At 38.6% G+C, this 14662-nt stretch overlaps 2 protein-coding genes across 2 annotated transcripts; one reads left to right on the top strand and one right to left on the bottom strand.

The window, feature by feature from the left end:
* The first annotated feature begins 236 nt into the window (after positions 1-236).
* Positions 237-1340, top strand: LOC137722221 (GCN5-related N-acetyltransferase 1, chloroplastic-like). The gene is made up of 2 exons (XM_068461179.1): positions 237-570; positions 1327-1340. The coding sequence occupies exons 1-2, from the start codon at positions 237-239 to the stop codon at positions 1338-1340; spliced, it is 348 nt and encodes a 115-aa protein (XP_068317280.1).
* Positions 1341-3288: 1948 nt separating this feature from the next.
* On the bottom strand, positions 3289-5284 carry LOC137723330 (GDSL esterase/lipase LTL1-like). Its single transcript, XM_068462495.1, has 5 exons — positions 4974-5284; positions 4744-4871; positions 4334-4576; positions 3962-4214; positions 3289-3754 (listed from the first exon to the last, which is right to left on the bottom strand). Exons 1-5 carry the CDS (start codon positions 5200-5202, stop codon positions 3522-3524), a joined length of 1086 nt encoding a protein of 361 aa, XP_068318596.1. The 5' UTR covers positions 5203-5284; the 3' UTR covers positions 3289-3521.
* Between the last annotated feature and the right edge of the window lie 9378 nt (positions 5285-14662).

Raw genomic sequence — 14662 nt, 5'->3', positions numbered from 1 at the left:
ATCCCATTTAATCCACTCAGTGAACAGTGATAGACTTCATAAACAGTTTAATTGACCAAATGCATCTCCACCTCTAAAACTAAATAGCCTAGTCAATTTTATTAAAATATTATTAATTTTTATTATTAAATAATAAAATAATAATAATTTGATTTTGAATTTATGACTTTATAAAAAAATATTATTAAGTTCTGACATTTTATTTATCCAACTTATCACTTCACCTCTTCCCAAACATGATCGCTCCCCTCCCCTGTCTCCACCTCAGAAGCACCGCCACCGCTTCCACTCCCTCGCAAAACCTCACCATGTTGCGCCGCTCCCTAACTACCAACCAATACTCAATCTCTGACCAAGACCTCGACACCCGGGGCTTCAACCTTCACCGCACGATCGCGGAGCTCAACCTGGACCACCTCAACAAGGTGTTCGTGGGCGTCGGGTTTCCGAAGCAGGACCCGGACAAGATCCAGACGGCACTGTTGTGGATGGAGAATAGGAAAACGAAGTGGCTTGTGGCATTTGTGAGGGCAATGGGAGACAGCGTGTTCAACAGAAGCCTGGCGTCATGTAAGTCGAGCCTTGGCTCAACACATTCTCGGCCGGCCTAGAGACTGGCTTGGGCTGGGTGCCAGCCTATTAGGCTTGATTGGAGTGTTTTTTGGGGGTGCCGACTCAATTTTTGGACTTTACACCAGCCTATTGTCTTGGGTTGGACTTGCTCTAAATGTGCTACCAGGTGAAAACACAAGAAGTATTTGGCTCCCTTTAATAAAACTTTTTCAATTCCTAACTATTCCTATTTTTTTATTTAGAAAGTCTAAAATGCCTTTAGACTTTGAGAAAATATCAAAATTGTATTTACCAATTTTTTCTAGGTTTAACGTTGCTATATAAAAAAAATGAAAACTAATGAAAATGGCTTGAAAACTTTGAGTTTTAATAATAAGGACAAAATAAAGGGTAAAGTGAATAGTACCAGAATTAACTTTTTAGTGTAAAAATATGGTTTTTCGTTAAAGTGAACAGTACCGAGAATTTTTCATTAAAGTTCCCTATAAAAAAATAAAAAAAAAAACCCACGAGTTTTTCATATCGTGCTGAAGACTGAAGCAGTCACTCTCTTGGTCTGCATCTTTCCCAAGCCTCTCTCCATCTTCATGCACATACATTTGAATTTGAATTTAACTATTTTGTAAATGCTAGTTTTATTTCAAATGTCTTTGCCCGTAACTGGTAAATTGAGTGGTCCAGTCTTCATGCATTGATTGAATTTGACTTGAAAACTCTAAACCCACGTTAGTAATTGAGACTTATGATTGACAGATGAGGTGTCATAAGGCCTAAAAATACTTTTCTTTCTCATTTGTTCTTTGTGTCTGCTAGCATTCTATGACTGCTCCTATTTTTTATTTTTAAGCTTGTAATTTTGGGTCTATGCCTAGTTAACTAGGACATAATTAATTCATAATGCAGTGGTGTATATTGTTATTATATTCTATGTTTTTTTTTATCCTCCGCTTACTCGAGATATAAATATCTAAGAATGTAGTTAAGGTTTCACAAGATGCACATAGGAACAATGAATTCAAATTTTCTGCACTTATTTTGTGTGCGATTTTTTTGTGACCTTTATCATTGATTGACACATATCTACAAACTTACTTCTTAATTTTGTTGTCATAAACTTAACATGTGTTAATCAATAATAAAATGCCACAAAGAAGCCACACAAAATAGGCGCAGAAAATTTGAACACGGGAATGATAACGAAAAGAAGAGTAAGGCAATATGGGATAATGCAACTATTGAGGCATTTATTAGTATTTGTGTAGATGAGACATTAATCGGAAATTGAAAAGTTGGTCATGTTAGTAAAATTGGATGGAAAAATATCATTAAGAAATTTAATGATACTATTCAAAAGCTATATGCCTATAAATAACTCAAGAAAAAAATTAACCGCACTTGAGAAAGATTGACAATTGCGGACATCTTAGGTTGGAAAAGAGCCTGGCTTAAGAAAGATTGGCAATGGTGGAGAACAAGATTTTGATCCTCCCCTTCCCCTTCCCTTTGCACCGGAGATTGGACTACTCTATGTATTGTCAATTGGTTTTGTCGTGGAACCACAACTTTCTTCATGGTATTAGAGCAGATTGTCTTATGTGAAACCTAACGGTCACACATGCTCCACGTCACTCGATTTTTGTTGTCCACATGTTAGGCTTGAAAATCCACCACATGTGAGGGAACGTGTTGAGAGTGAATCCCACATTGAGGAAATGAAAGATCTTGCATGTGCTTATGAGAGATTGAACTACTCTGATATTACCAATTAAATTTACGATGAAACTTCAACTTTTTCATAAACTTGCATTATTTCAATACCAAATTACCAACACTGGTTTCAATTCAACACAAAATTCCCACACTTAATTGTATGAAGCTTACTAGCTTAGCATGCATTCAAATACCCTTACAATCATGAGCCAGCATGCATTGTGACCCTTTTTTTTCTCCATTTCAGCCTTTTTTTTTGGCTTAAGTATTCTTTTTAAAAAAAAATTCATGCTCCCAATATTTTCGGCTTGAACCTAGGTGTCCTTCCAATTTTTTACATCTTAGTAAGGTCTAGTTTCTACTTGTCTCTATGGTCCAGGCCTGCCAGCCTAATCCGGGTTCCCGGAAGCTATTGATATAAGCAATATTGGAGAAGGAAGATCAAACACTAAACTTCAAGCGCATAAATAACTACTATTAACTCCTTTTGGTTACAAAAAAAGGAACTTTTGAATAGTTTAGGAAGAGATTAGACAAATCACGCACCCATGTAACACGAAGAAATGTTCGGGGTATGTTCAATAGCTACAAATAAACCAAGATCAGCAAATTTGATTAAGCAATGTTGGCTATTCCACATCGGCCAGGGGAAGAAGAAATGAGAGTTTAAATATGATTACTCTACATTAACTATTACTCTAAATAATATTGGACTAGTGATAATTACCTAATTGGTGACAATATTGTTGGACGCGGGGTCCTCGGTCTGTCACTTTGAAAATTTCACATGGCATTAGAGCCAGGGTCAGGTAAGTTCATATTGCCACTTGGATAATACCAAGAAGAGTATAAAATACCAAGAAGAGTATAAATATGATTACCCACTATCTAATAACGAGACATTTTGTAATAAAACCCCACACCTGATGGATTGAGTAAGTGATGATAAATTCCACAAGCAATGAACAAAAAGACTGAATGTAAATCAAAGATGATTGTACTAAAGTTGGTAAGTTTGACATTATCACCTTGGGGGAAATCTTGCAAATCAAACCATTACAAAAACTAGAAAGCAATTGAGAAGCCAATCAGTTTTTAATCACTAGACATCCCAGCGACGCACAAACATAAATGGCAGATAGTACTGGCATTCAACACAGATCATAATCTAGTACACATAAATATAGTTTCAAATGGAAATAGTACACATAAATATTAGTTTCACATGGAAATATGTCTTAGTTCCTGGAATCCAAAGCCAAGATGGTGCTGAGATTCATGGGGTACATGTACTTTTCATCCCCTGTCATAATATTCTCAACGATCAGTCTGTTCCCCTTTTCGGACGGATGAAATGGATCCCAGAAAGCGTATAGGTCGCGGTTCGGGCACAAATTGGAAGCTCTTGTGCACAGCCCCAAGCCATTGTAAGGTCCTTGCCCACAGCATGCAATCTTTGATGTAGTAAATCCTGCACAACAAAAATTAAACAAGCAACTTTATGTCACCAACACGAAAAATGCATAGTAAGCGACAAAATGATTGGCAGGGTTGAAAATAAGCGTTGATTAGGAGATTCCTGAATAGGTTAATCTTTCGAACAAAACTTAATCCATGATCATAATATTAGGTCATGAACATAAAATTGATATAAATGTATATTGTATAATTAATTTACCAAATGCTTGAGGGTTCTTGATGAAGTCATTGCGGGTCTCCTGTACGTTGGCAGCAACGAACACATCAGAACCGAGTTGGCTGTTGACTGATCTCAGCATCTGAATGAGTTGGGGGTTGTACAGAGCCGCCGCTCGTTGCAGCTCTGCTGCGCATTCTCCGTTCCTGCTTCTCATGGCCAATTCAGCAGGCGCGCAGCCTAGCGGTCCTGTCCCCGTCACCAAAACCCTTCGTGCTCCAAGATCATACATTTTCTGTAAAGTTATGACACACAGAATGATCAATCTACACATAATTATAAGTCATTAACATGTGACATTGTCGCTTAGCTAGCAAGTTATTTTCGAACTTAGCCAAATTAGTAGTTGGTTACCAAGAGAATTTTTCGGAGCTCGGAAATGAGGTATCTGACATAGTCTGGCAGAGCAAACTGGCGAGATCTTGCGGAGAAAGGCACTAGGTAGTAGTTGTTGACAAAATCGTTGCCGCCGACGGTGAGGAGGACGAGTGCTTGATTTACGAGCTGTTTGGTCCGTTGAGGTCCGATTTGGGCAGACAACCTTCGCTGGTATTGTTGGAAGTTTAGCAATTGCGCTGGCATTCTGATTATATTTGCCTGAAAATTTCACAGATATCCATCCATTACTAGTTCAAAAAAATTTGTTGGTTGACAACTTTACCAAGGTAATTAATTTACTAGCATGTAGCACTTTTCTGCGCATGACGGGCACTAAAGAGCTAATCTCTCGCATGATCCTCTATTTGGTTTAAAAGAAAACTTACAAACTGAACCCCAGTGTCATTAAGAATTCCAATGCCAGCAGAGGCAAAGTTTGCACCAACTAGTAGCTTTTGCCCTGTGAGCTGTGGACTCAAGTATGGCAATGTAGGTTCTGCACCAAGCTTCTGACCTACACACACACACACACATATTAGGTCAATTCAGTACGTGTGAATAACGAGAAAAGAACCCGAAAAATCGGAAAGAAAAAGAGAATGGAAGAAAGCCTAACTGATATAGTCAGGAATGGTGAGGCCATTGGAGAAACGGCCGGTGGGTCGACGGGTGGGATAGTCAATGCCGTAAGGAGGAGAGTCGGCACGAGCACTGGTGGCTAAGTAGTTGTTGTTACCAGTGTCGACCAGTGAGTCTCCAAACACAAAAAAGGCACGAGCCTCAGCCCCATAACTCAACATTCCCAACGCCATGACCACACCAAAAATGGCCAATGAGCTAGCCATGGAATTGGCTTTTGACTTCTTGGGAGTAACCTAACGAAGAAAATAGAAAGGAGTTTGGACTAGATCTTTTCTTATGATTGGACAAAGATCACAGTGTTTGTGAGGAATTTTGAATAGATGAGAGGGCGGTTATATAGAGGTAGGGGTGTTTGACAATTGGAGCAAAATTTTAGGCCCACTTGTACAAAAGCAAAAGCTATATTGTAGTTTGTGTTTATGGCAATACCTTGTATGGTTGGCAATGCAAAAGAAAAATAAAAGCTAACTTTGACATTTCTGCTTCCTGTTCTAGTGATCAATTGAAGTGACTTTTCGACCAAGATTTAGGCTTTAGGTTAATCTACTACCAAGTCAACTCAGAAATGAGAAAATTTTGGTGTAATTGTCAGTTGGGTCAGGCTCATCAAAGTATGTCCTCGAATTGGAGAGAGACTACCTACACAATCCGTTACTATAAAGATATTCAAAACCATCAACGCATTAGTGCGTACACATAGAAAGTCAAAAATTCATTACAGTGCGTTATTGATTTAGAATCTGCCACAGTAGCTAGTGCAGGCAAGTCATGCTCCTGCAACTAAGGGTAAATACACACTATTATGTCTATAACCTGACGAGTGTTTTCGACACGACCATACACCCGATGACACAACAGATTTTCTAGACAAGCTATAGCACGCTTGCATCAAATCTATCAGATTTATAATAGTTAAAACAACTTAAATTAAACTTGCATATACGCTATTCAAGTTTGTTCTCTAGCTCACCTGCAACCTCGTTTTTACAGTTTTTGCTTTTCAAACCTTGTGTGCTAAAGGTCTAGTAGTGTTGGAAGGGATCAAATTAACCTGCTGCAGATAAATTGTTCTTATTTGAAAACACCAGTCTTCCATGAAGAAAGTATGTCAGTATTCCATGAAGAAAGTATTCCATGAAAAATTTGGTGTAATTGTCAGTTGGGTCAGGCTCATCAAAGTATGTCCTCGAATTGGAGAGAGACTACCTACACGATCCGTTACTATAAAGATATTCAAAACCATCAATGCATTAGTGCGTACATATAGAAAGTCAAAAATTCATTACAATGCGTTATTGATTTAGAATCTGCCACAGTAGCTAGTGTAGGCAAGTCATGCTCCTACAACTAAGGATAAATACACAATATTACGTCTATAGCCTGACGAGTGTTTTCGACACGACCATATACCCGATGACACAACAGATTTTCTAGACAAGCTAGAGCACGCTTGCATCAAATCTATCAGATTTATAATAGTTAAAACAACTTCAATTAAACTTGCATATACGCTGTTCAAGTTTGTTCTCTAGCTCACCTGCAACCTCATTTTTACAGTTTTTGCTTTTCAAACCTTGTGTGCGAAAGGTCTAGTAGTGTTGGAAGGGATCAAATTAACCTGCTGCAGATAAATTGTTCTTATTTGAAAACACCAGTATTCCATGAAGAAAGTTGGATTCCATCGTAAAACTAATTGGAAATAAGAGGAGTAGTTCAACCTCTTATAACTCCTTACAAGGTTTCTCCTTTCACCAATGTGAGACTCTTTTACCTTTAAATCCCCTCACACGCCCTCACAAGTGTAGCAAATTTTCAAGCCAAGCACATGAACAACAGGAATTGGGTGATGTGGAGCAAATGTGGCCGTTAGGCTTCACACGTGGGCCAACCTGCTCTGATACCCGAAGGAAAGTTGCGGTTCCACCTTAAACCAATTGGCAATGTTGCGAGTAGACCAACTTCTTATAAGCCCTTGCAAGGTTTTTCCGTTTACCGATGTGAGACTCTTTTACCTCCACATCCTCACATGCTCCCTCGCATGTGGTAACATTTTCAAGCCAAATGCTTGGCAACACGAATTGAGTGATGTGGAGCAAGTGTGGTCTTTGGGCTTTACATGTGGGCCAACCTGCTCTAGTACTAAGAAGAAGGTTGAGGTTCTACCATAAAACCAATTGGACAATATAGAAAATAACTCAACCTCTTATAATCCCTTGCAAAATTTCAAGTTTCACCGATGAGAAAACATCAAATTAATATGACAGCAATTCCACATGCAAGTAAACGGGACAGCTGGTGGTCAATTATTTGTGAAGAAATTTCCACGCTCTTGAATGACATTTCTTCTTAAAACTTTGCTTGTGACAATTACCATACCAACATCGCTATATCTAATGATAATTCAAATTTGGTGCCAGTAAATTAATGATTATGGCTGTGACCATGCATCCTTGGTTATAATTTAATTAGAAGCCATAGAATATAAGAAGCACCTATGAATATAACTTATGGACTTAAACTTTTTCACTCCCAGCAGTTTTGCTAACCTAGAAAACTTACCACCAGGGCATGTGACCAAAACTAATTGTTATCATATAAATGGGTCAATTATTTAGTCAACATAGTTCGTAGATGATTGATTGCAAAACCAACTACTCTCACAGCTCCAAACTCTTTTGCTAATCATTCTCAATTTCATATCATTATGGTCCTGAAAAAGTTGTTTATAATAATTATTGGTGATTGGAATGTGATTGAAACCCTAGATTCAATACAAAAGTATAGCTGCAAGCCTACGTGCTTTAGCATAATTTGTTTGCGAAGGAAATTGAGGTTTTACCATAAAATCAGTTGGCAATATAGAGATTGAGAGTAGTCCAACTCTCTAGCTACAAGGACATGCAAGCTTTAGTAAACTTCTGATATAAGATATTTATTCGTATTCCCACACACCCCCTCACGTGTGATGAATGTTCAAATCTAACATGTAGACATCACAAATTGGAGGACGTAGAGCACGTGTGTTATTGAGCTTCACACATGAACCAACTTGTTCTGAGATACATGAAAGAAGTTGAGGTTCCGCTATAGTACTATTAATAATATGGGAGTAGTCAAACTCCTTATATGTCCTCATAAGGCTTGGTCCTTTCTTGATGTAGGAGTTTTGCCTTTCACTGCATCTAGTTGAGTTGAGAAGGCGAAGAACTTGCATGAAGCAATATATATTTCTCGTCATGTCACGATGTATGCAAGTTTCTCTTGCTGAAAAGATACTTTATAACACAAGCGCGTTCTACTACTAAATAGATTTGTATTTGGGGACCCAGAATTTACTCCTCAAAATTATTGGTACGTCTAGGGTAATTTGCATGAAGTAATAATAGAGCTGAGGGAGCCTTCATAATACACCCTACTACACAACAACATCTTCGTACGAAATAACTTTGCTGGGAACGGTTCAACTAACAAAAAGAAAAGCCTTAGCTCTCCCGAGGGTTGCAAGTTTAGCTCTCCCGAGGGTTGCAAATTTTATTCAACTCTTTTTCTCTCAACCAACTTCAAATGCCAGAAAACACCAGTTACAAAACAAAGTCACCATGCTTCCTACAGAGTTACAACATTACATTCATAAACTTCAGGTGCAATAAAACACCATTGCAAGACCTAACATGTAGATAACGCACAGTAACAAGAGGATCAGGTTCATGCAAAGCTCGATCAAGGAACCCTTGTTGAGGGTTTTCTTCATCCAGTTGAAGATGAAAAACACAACGGTGTTGGTCACTTCAAAGAGTCGGAAAAGGAACTGGTTCTCGACAAGAGTTTTTGAAGGAGTGAAGTCCAGCATAGAGGGTTGCCGAGGCAATTAGTGCTGCATAATGCTCACCGTCCCGCCTTGCTCAGTTGAATGCGCTTCAGCCTATTTTGTCTCAGGTGCCAATGCCATGGCAACGGTATCATCAGAACATAAATGCAGAAGAACATCACAAGTTCACAACAATCATAATCTAAATATGTGGCGTTTCGGGTCCTTTAGAATAACATTGAAGAACTAATCTGTCCAAATTCTCTATTTCTTGAAAAACACATACACTTGAATGGCAAAAACAAAAAGAGAAGAGTAGCATCACAAGTTCACAACTTAGTCATTCAAATGTATAGAATCAATCAACGGTGTAAGTATCAAGTAACATATTCATAATAAACCGTTTATTTACTCGATATGTTTCCCAATCATTTAATTTATATGACCAAGATATGTTATTCGTAAGTGGAGGGATATATGTGCATCCCCCCTATCAAACCTGTTACATCAAAACTTTTCATTCACGAAAGGAACTAAATCACATCTGCTCTATTGATGAAACTGTATTCAAATACAGCAGTTAAACAAGTAGTCACAAATCTTGCAAATCCACTACATAAACGTCAGGTACCCGAAAACACCAGTTAATTAACATTATAAACTTCGGGTGTTCGAAAACACCAGTTACACAACAAGGTACCATGTTTCTACCAAGGTTCTAAAAAACGCTAGGTGCTAGTCAGGCGGCGGGTTAGCCCCTAACGCCTAGGCAGCTAGGCGTTGCCTAGGCGGCCTAGGCAAATTTAGGTAAATTTCTTGTATATCTTGTAAATAAGTGCATATTGACACTTACAAAAAATTTTACTTGTATGAAATCCATGGATAAGATAATAAAAGAATAATAAAATGCAAAAAGAGTATCCAACAAGTCCAAAATTTAAAAACACATTAAGCATATATGCCATATAACCATAGTGAGGAGTATTGTAGGATGACACATGTACAACAAGTTCACAATTTAAAACAACATAAAATGGAAAATAAGGAAATTTAGTAATGTAAGATACTTATCTTTAGCATCCGGAATTTAAGTTGATACACAACACACCTATTCTATAAAATTAACAAAATTTCAAGGTATAATTAGAACTTAGATTTTAAACAAATTTCACAAAAAAACAAAAGAAAAAAAAAAAAAAACCACCCAGCCGCCTAGCACCGCCTGGCCCGCCTAGGGCCACGTAGAGCCACCCCGATTTTTCTAGCCGTTGTGCACAAAATCGCCTCGGTTCCAAGGCGCTGCCTAGGGCGTTTTTTAGAACATTGGTTTCTACATAATTACATCACATTCATAAACTTCGGGTGCCCGAAAACACCAGTTAGACAACAAAGTTACCATGTTTCTTACCGAATTACATCATCACATTCATAAGCTGCAGGTGCACCAGGAGCAAGAAAACATATTCGCAACGCCTAGTATGTAAACAAGGCACAGTAAAGAGAGGAGCGGCTTCAATGTAAACTCGATCGGGGGAACCTTTGGTGAGGATTTTCATCATCCAAATGGAGATGAAAAACCCTGCGGCGTTGAAGACTTCAAAGAGTTGGAAAAGGAACTGGTTCTTAACAAGAGTGTAGACATCGAAATTTCAGTAAAATAAATGTTAACCAATGTATTAAAATTACAACATTTATTTACTTCACCAACCTCACACACTTACTTCACCCACTTCACCTACAACCTCCAACCTCCATTCACTTCACCTACAACCTCCACCCACTTCACCTACAACCTCCAACCTCCACCCACTTCACCTACAACCTCCATTCACTTCACCTACAACCTACACTCACTTCACCAAAAAAATGAATGGTGGTGATTCACTCTCAAAGCCTATAAATAGGCTTCTCCATCAAGAGGAAAAACACACCAAGAGAACCAATTCACAAATACATTTCTCTACTCCCAAAATGGAAGAGAATACTCCTCACACATCCAAAATCCTTGAAGCTTTGAAACTCTAAAGCTCTCAAGCATCCAACCCCCAAATTCCCAAGAATCCCGAAGAATGGAGAAAGCACTCTTCGTTCTTCGTCAAATCCTTGAGGCAATCATTCATCCAAGATCAAGCCCCGAAGGCCCTTGGATCAACAAACAACTATTCTTCAAGATTAAGCCTCAAAGGCCCTTAAAGATCCGTTCAACAACTGTTCATCCAAGATCAAGCCCCGACGGCCCTTGGATCAACAAACAAATCCACACATCTATTCTTCAAGATCAAGCCCAAAAACCCTTGAAGAAAACCAACTGTTCATTCAAGATCAAGCCCCGACGGCTCTTGAAGAAAACCAACCGTTCTTCAAGATCAAGCCCAAAAGCCCTTGAAGATCCGTTCATCACCGTTCTTCAAGATCAAGCCTAAAAGCCCTTGAAGATCCACTCATCCATCAACCTTCAAGATCAAGCCTAAAAGCCCTTGAAGATCCGCTCATCCATCAAACTTCAAGATCAAGCCCCAAAGGCCCTTGAAGAAACTTCCATCAACCTTCAAGATCAAGCCCAACGGCCCTTGAAGAAACTTCCATCAACCTTCAAGATCAAAGCCCCTAAGGCCCTTGAAGAAACTTCCATCAACCTTCAAGATCAAAGCCACGAAGGCCCTTGAAGAAACTTACAACTGTTCATCCAAGATCAAGCCTCGACGGCCCTTGGATCAACAAATCTACATCTTACGAAGATAGAATCAGAGGACCAAATTTGAGAGAGATCGTAACCCCAAAATCATTAAACACAAAATATTATTTTGTACACGTATTCTTGTTCCTCGTCGTCAGGAATTTTTCGTGTTCACACAAGAGCGCATGAAGCGTAAAGTCCAGCATAGAAGGTTGCCATGGCAATTAGTGTAGCCATAAACAACATCATCTCGCGTTGCAGACTTGCATTCTTCTCTGCCTCCAGCGCCATGGGGTTAGTATCATTGCTGCAATAGGCATGGGAAAATCAGTTGCAGATCGAAGGGAAAATGTAATCAAATTCCAGACAGCCTAGTAAAGAACATAATATTTACTTAAAAACATAATCGCATCAAATATATGCTATAACAGAGGAACATCACTAGTTAAATGAGAATATAAAACTGTGGTGTGTTCCGGATTCTTTTCGACTAACACAAAAGAACTAACCTCACCAAATCCTCATTTACTTTGGGAAAACAAGAATACGAACCTGTAAATCGTAAATTTTTTCGAGCAACACATACTTCATTGGCAAAAAAACCAGAGGAACATTGCGAGTTCACAAACTCATAATCTAAATCAATAGCATTCAACAATAAAACCAGTTGTATCTAAACCTGGCAAAGAACATACCCTGGTTTGCCAGTCAGCCTTCTGCCCCTGCGACCCAAGCCAACCAAAGCAGAATTTAAGGCCAATAGCATTTACTTCTAACTCTGAATAACAAATCTCGCCTAACCCTCTATTTTTCAAACAATGCATATACTTAGGGCTGGTTTGGTATTGCTGTGCTTTGAAAAAAAGCTGCTTCTGTTGTGCTGTGAAAAAAACGGCTGTGAAAAAAAGCCAGCAGAGTGTTTGGTAAACTTTTTTGTGAAAGTGCTTTTGGAAAAAAAAGCAGTATGATAGTGTTTGGTAAACTTTTATGTAAAACAGCTGTGACTGTGTAAAATGACCAAAAAGGGTATAATACTAGATGTGCCATTAATTTAATTTTCTTAACCAATAAAGGTGAATTACTAAATATACTTTATTTGTAAAACAAACATATTTATAAACTTTATCTTAAATATTAATTAGTATGACAAACTACTTCAATTGAAATATTTTAGACTGAATAGTTAGAATTCATTAGTACAATATTGTTAATGTACTTAAAAGTAATCTAATTAGATGCATTCATCAAACTTGCCGCTATTCTATTTCTTAATGCTTCTATCTCATGTGATCCTTCAACTTCATAATTTTGGTATTCTTCATCATCATCATCACTACTATCGCTCTCTTCACAATAGTCCCTAGGGTCATCAAAATGACGATCACGTTCAGAATACCTCCGTAGCATGGATAGAAAAACCCTTGTATCATGTGCAGTGCCAAATCATGAATCAAATCATGAATCACTATTATTGAGTAGAATCGGATCACAAATATTAGAAACAATAACGAGCTCAACTCGCAAATACAAATCATCCAAAATTACAGGGGAATAAAGAGAAACTGAAACAAGTGTGGCTTCCATCTGCACTGCTTTGGCTGTAGAGGCACAAGGACGATCCCTCTCTCTCCCTATCTACAGATAAATATATCTTATAACCGCTGTTCAATGCTTGGTAAACTTCCTGAGGACTTCAAAGTAATCGGGGAATGTTTTTCTGGTACAACCGGGATCCTTGATAGTAACTGGAACGTCTCCACAGGTAGCAAGAGAGAAAGCCATGGCCATTCGGTGGTCATAATACGTGTCTATTGCTGTCACGTTTAATTTTTCTGGCGGTGTGATTATGCAGTAATCTGGTCCCTCTTCAACAGTTGCTCCCAACTGAAGGGCCAAAGGAGCTGCCATAAGCAAAGCAGTCAAGTACTGACTACTAATTGATCCAGAGAGCTTCACCTGAAAACAACAGATAAAGTGTGGATTGAATTGATTAAGTGCATCAAAACTGCAGGCATTACAGAACAACCATAAATATACAAGACAATGCAAACCACACCTTCCCCCCTGGAAGGCCTCCCTTTCCAATCACACGGACAGGAGGGCAGTTTGTTCCAAGAAAACAATCAGCATCCACACCAAGCTACTTAAGACCATCAACTAATTTCCTTCTTTAGCTCATTGATCACAAATACAGCGACTTAACAAATCCAAATTCTTTCAAAATTTCATCTTTTCTTTCATCACTCTAATGCACATCACAACAACTATCCTTTTGCATTTAAAACCTTGAAAACCGAAATACCCAGCATTATAAATCACCAAATTTGACTAAAAATTGAACAATATCCTAAAAGAAATTGAATCCAGACATCACCAACCCATAAAAGTAAGAGATTTTCAATAATCAACAGAGTCAACAACAAAATAAACATTAAATTAACAAATAAATGAATAATTAATCAGTTATGTAAGAAATCGGAAGTGTAAAACACACCTTGAGGGGTGGGTGGGGGGAGATCGAGATGGGGCATTGAGATTGAAGGCTGTAACGGAAGAAATCGGACTCGTGAGGGCAGAGAGCAGAAGAAGAAACTAATCGAAACGAAGCTACCAAGGCAGCGATATACAACAATATTACAGATTTATCCATAGACGGTGAACAACGATAACTAGTCGAATCGACGAATGGGAGGAGAAGAAGAAGGAAGAGGAGAACAGGGAAACGAAGAGGAGAACACAGGCGAGAAAAGGGCAAAATCGAAAAAATGGAAAAACCAAAATAAGGGTATGAAATTTTACGAGAAACAAAATCTGGGATAAGAAGAATTGCAACGCAGCAAAAGAAAAGAGCAGCCAAACCCTAACCTAAAAATTTAATTAATTAATTATAGCAAAAATTGAAAGCAAGTCGAGTACTTGGTACCTGGAAGGCGACGACGGTGTGGCGTTGAGAGTGACGGAGAGAAACGAAAAGGAGGAGGAGGAAGAGGTGCAGCGGCGGGAGGGAAGAGGGGTGTAGAGTGCAGCGGCGGGAGTTTTTTGCAACAGAGAAGGAGAGAGTGCAGAGTGTAGGATCGGGAGAAGGAGAAAGGAGAAAGGAGGGGGCAGTTTTGGTAAATTGAAAAAATTCATTAATTGGGTACTGTAGCTCCGCGTTTTGGAAAAATAAGCGGCTTCT

This window comes from Pyrus communis, chromosome 17 (assembly GCF_963583255.1).
Source record: "Pyrus communis chromosome 17, drPyrComm1.1, whole genome shotgun sequence".
In the NCBI taxonomy this organism is placed as follows: Eukaryota; Viridiplantae; Streptophyta; class Magnoliopsida; order Rosales; family Rosaceae; genus Pyrus; species Pyrus communis.
The sequence above is the reverse complement of the archived record's forward strand: the minus strand, read 5'-3'. Positions and strand labels throughout refer to the sequence as shown.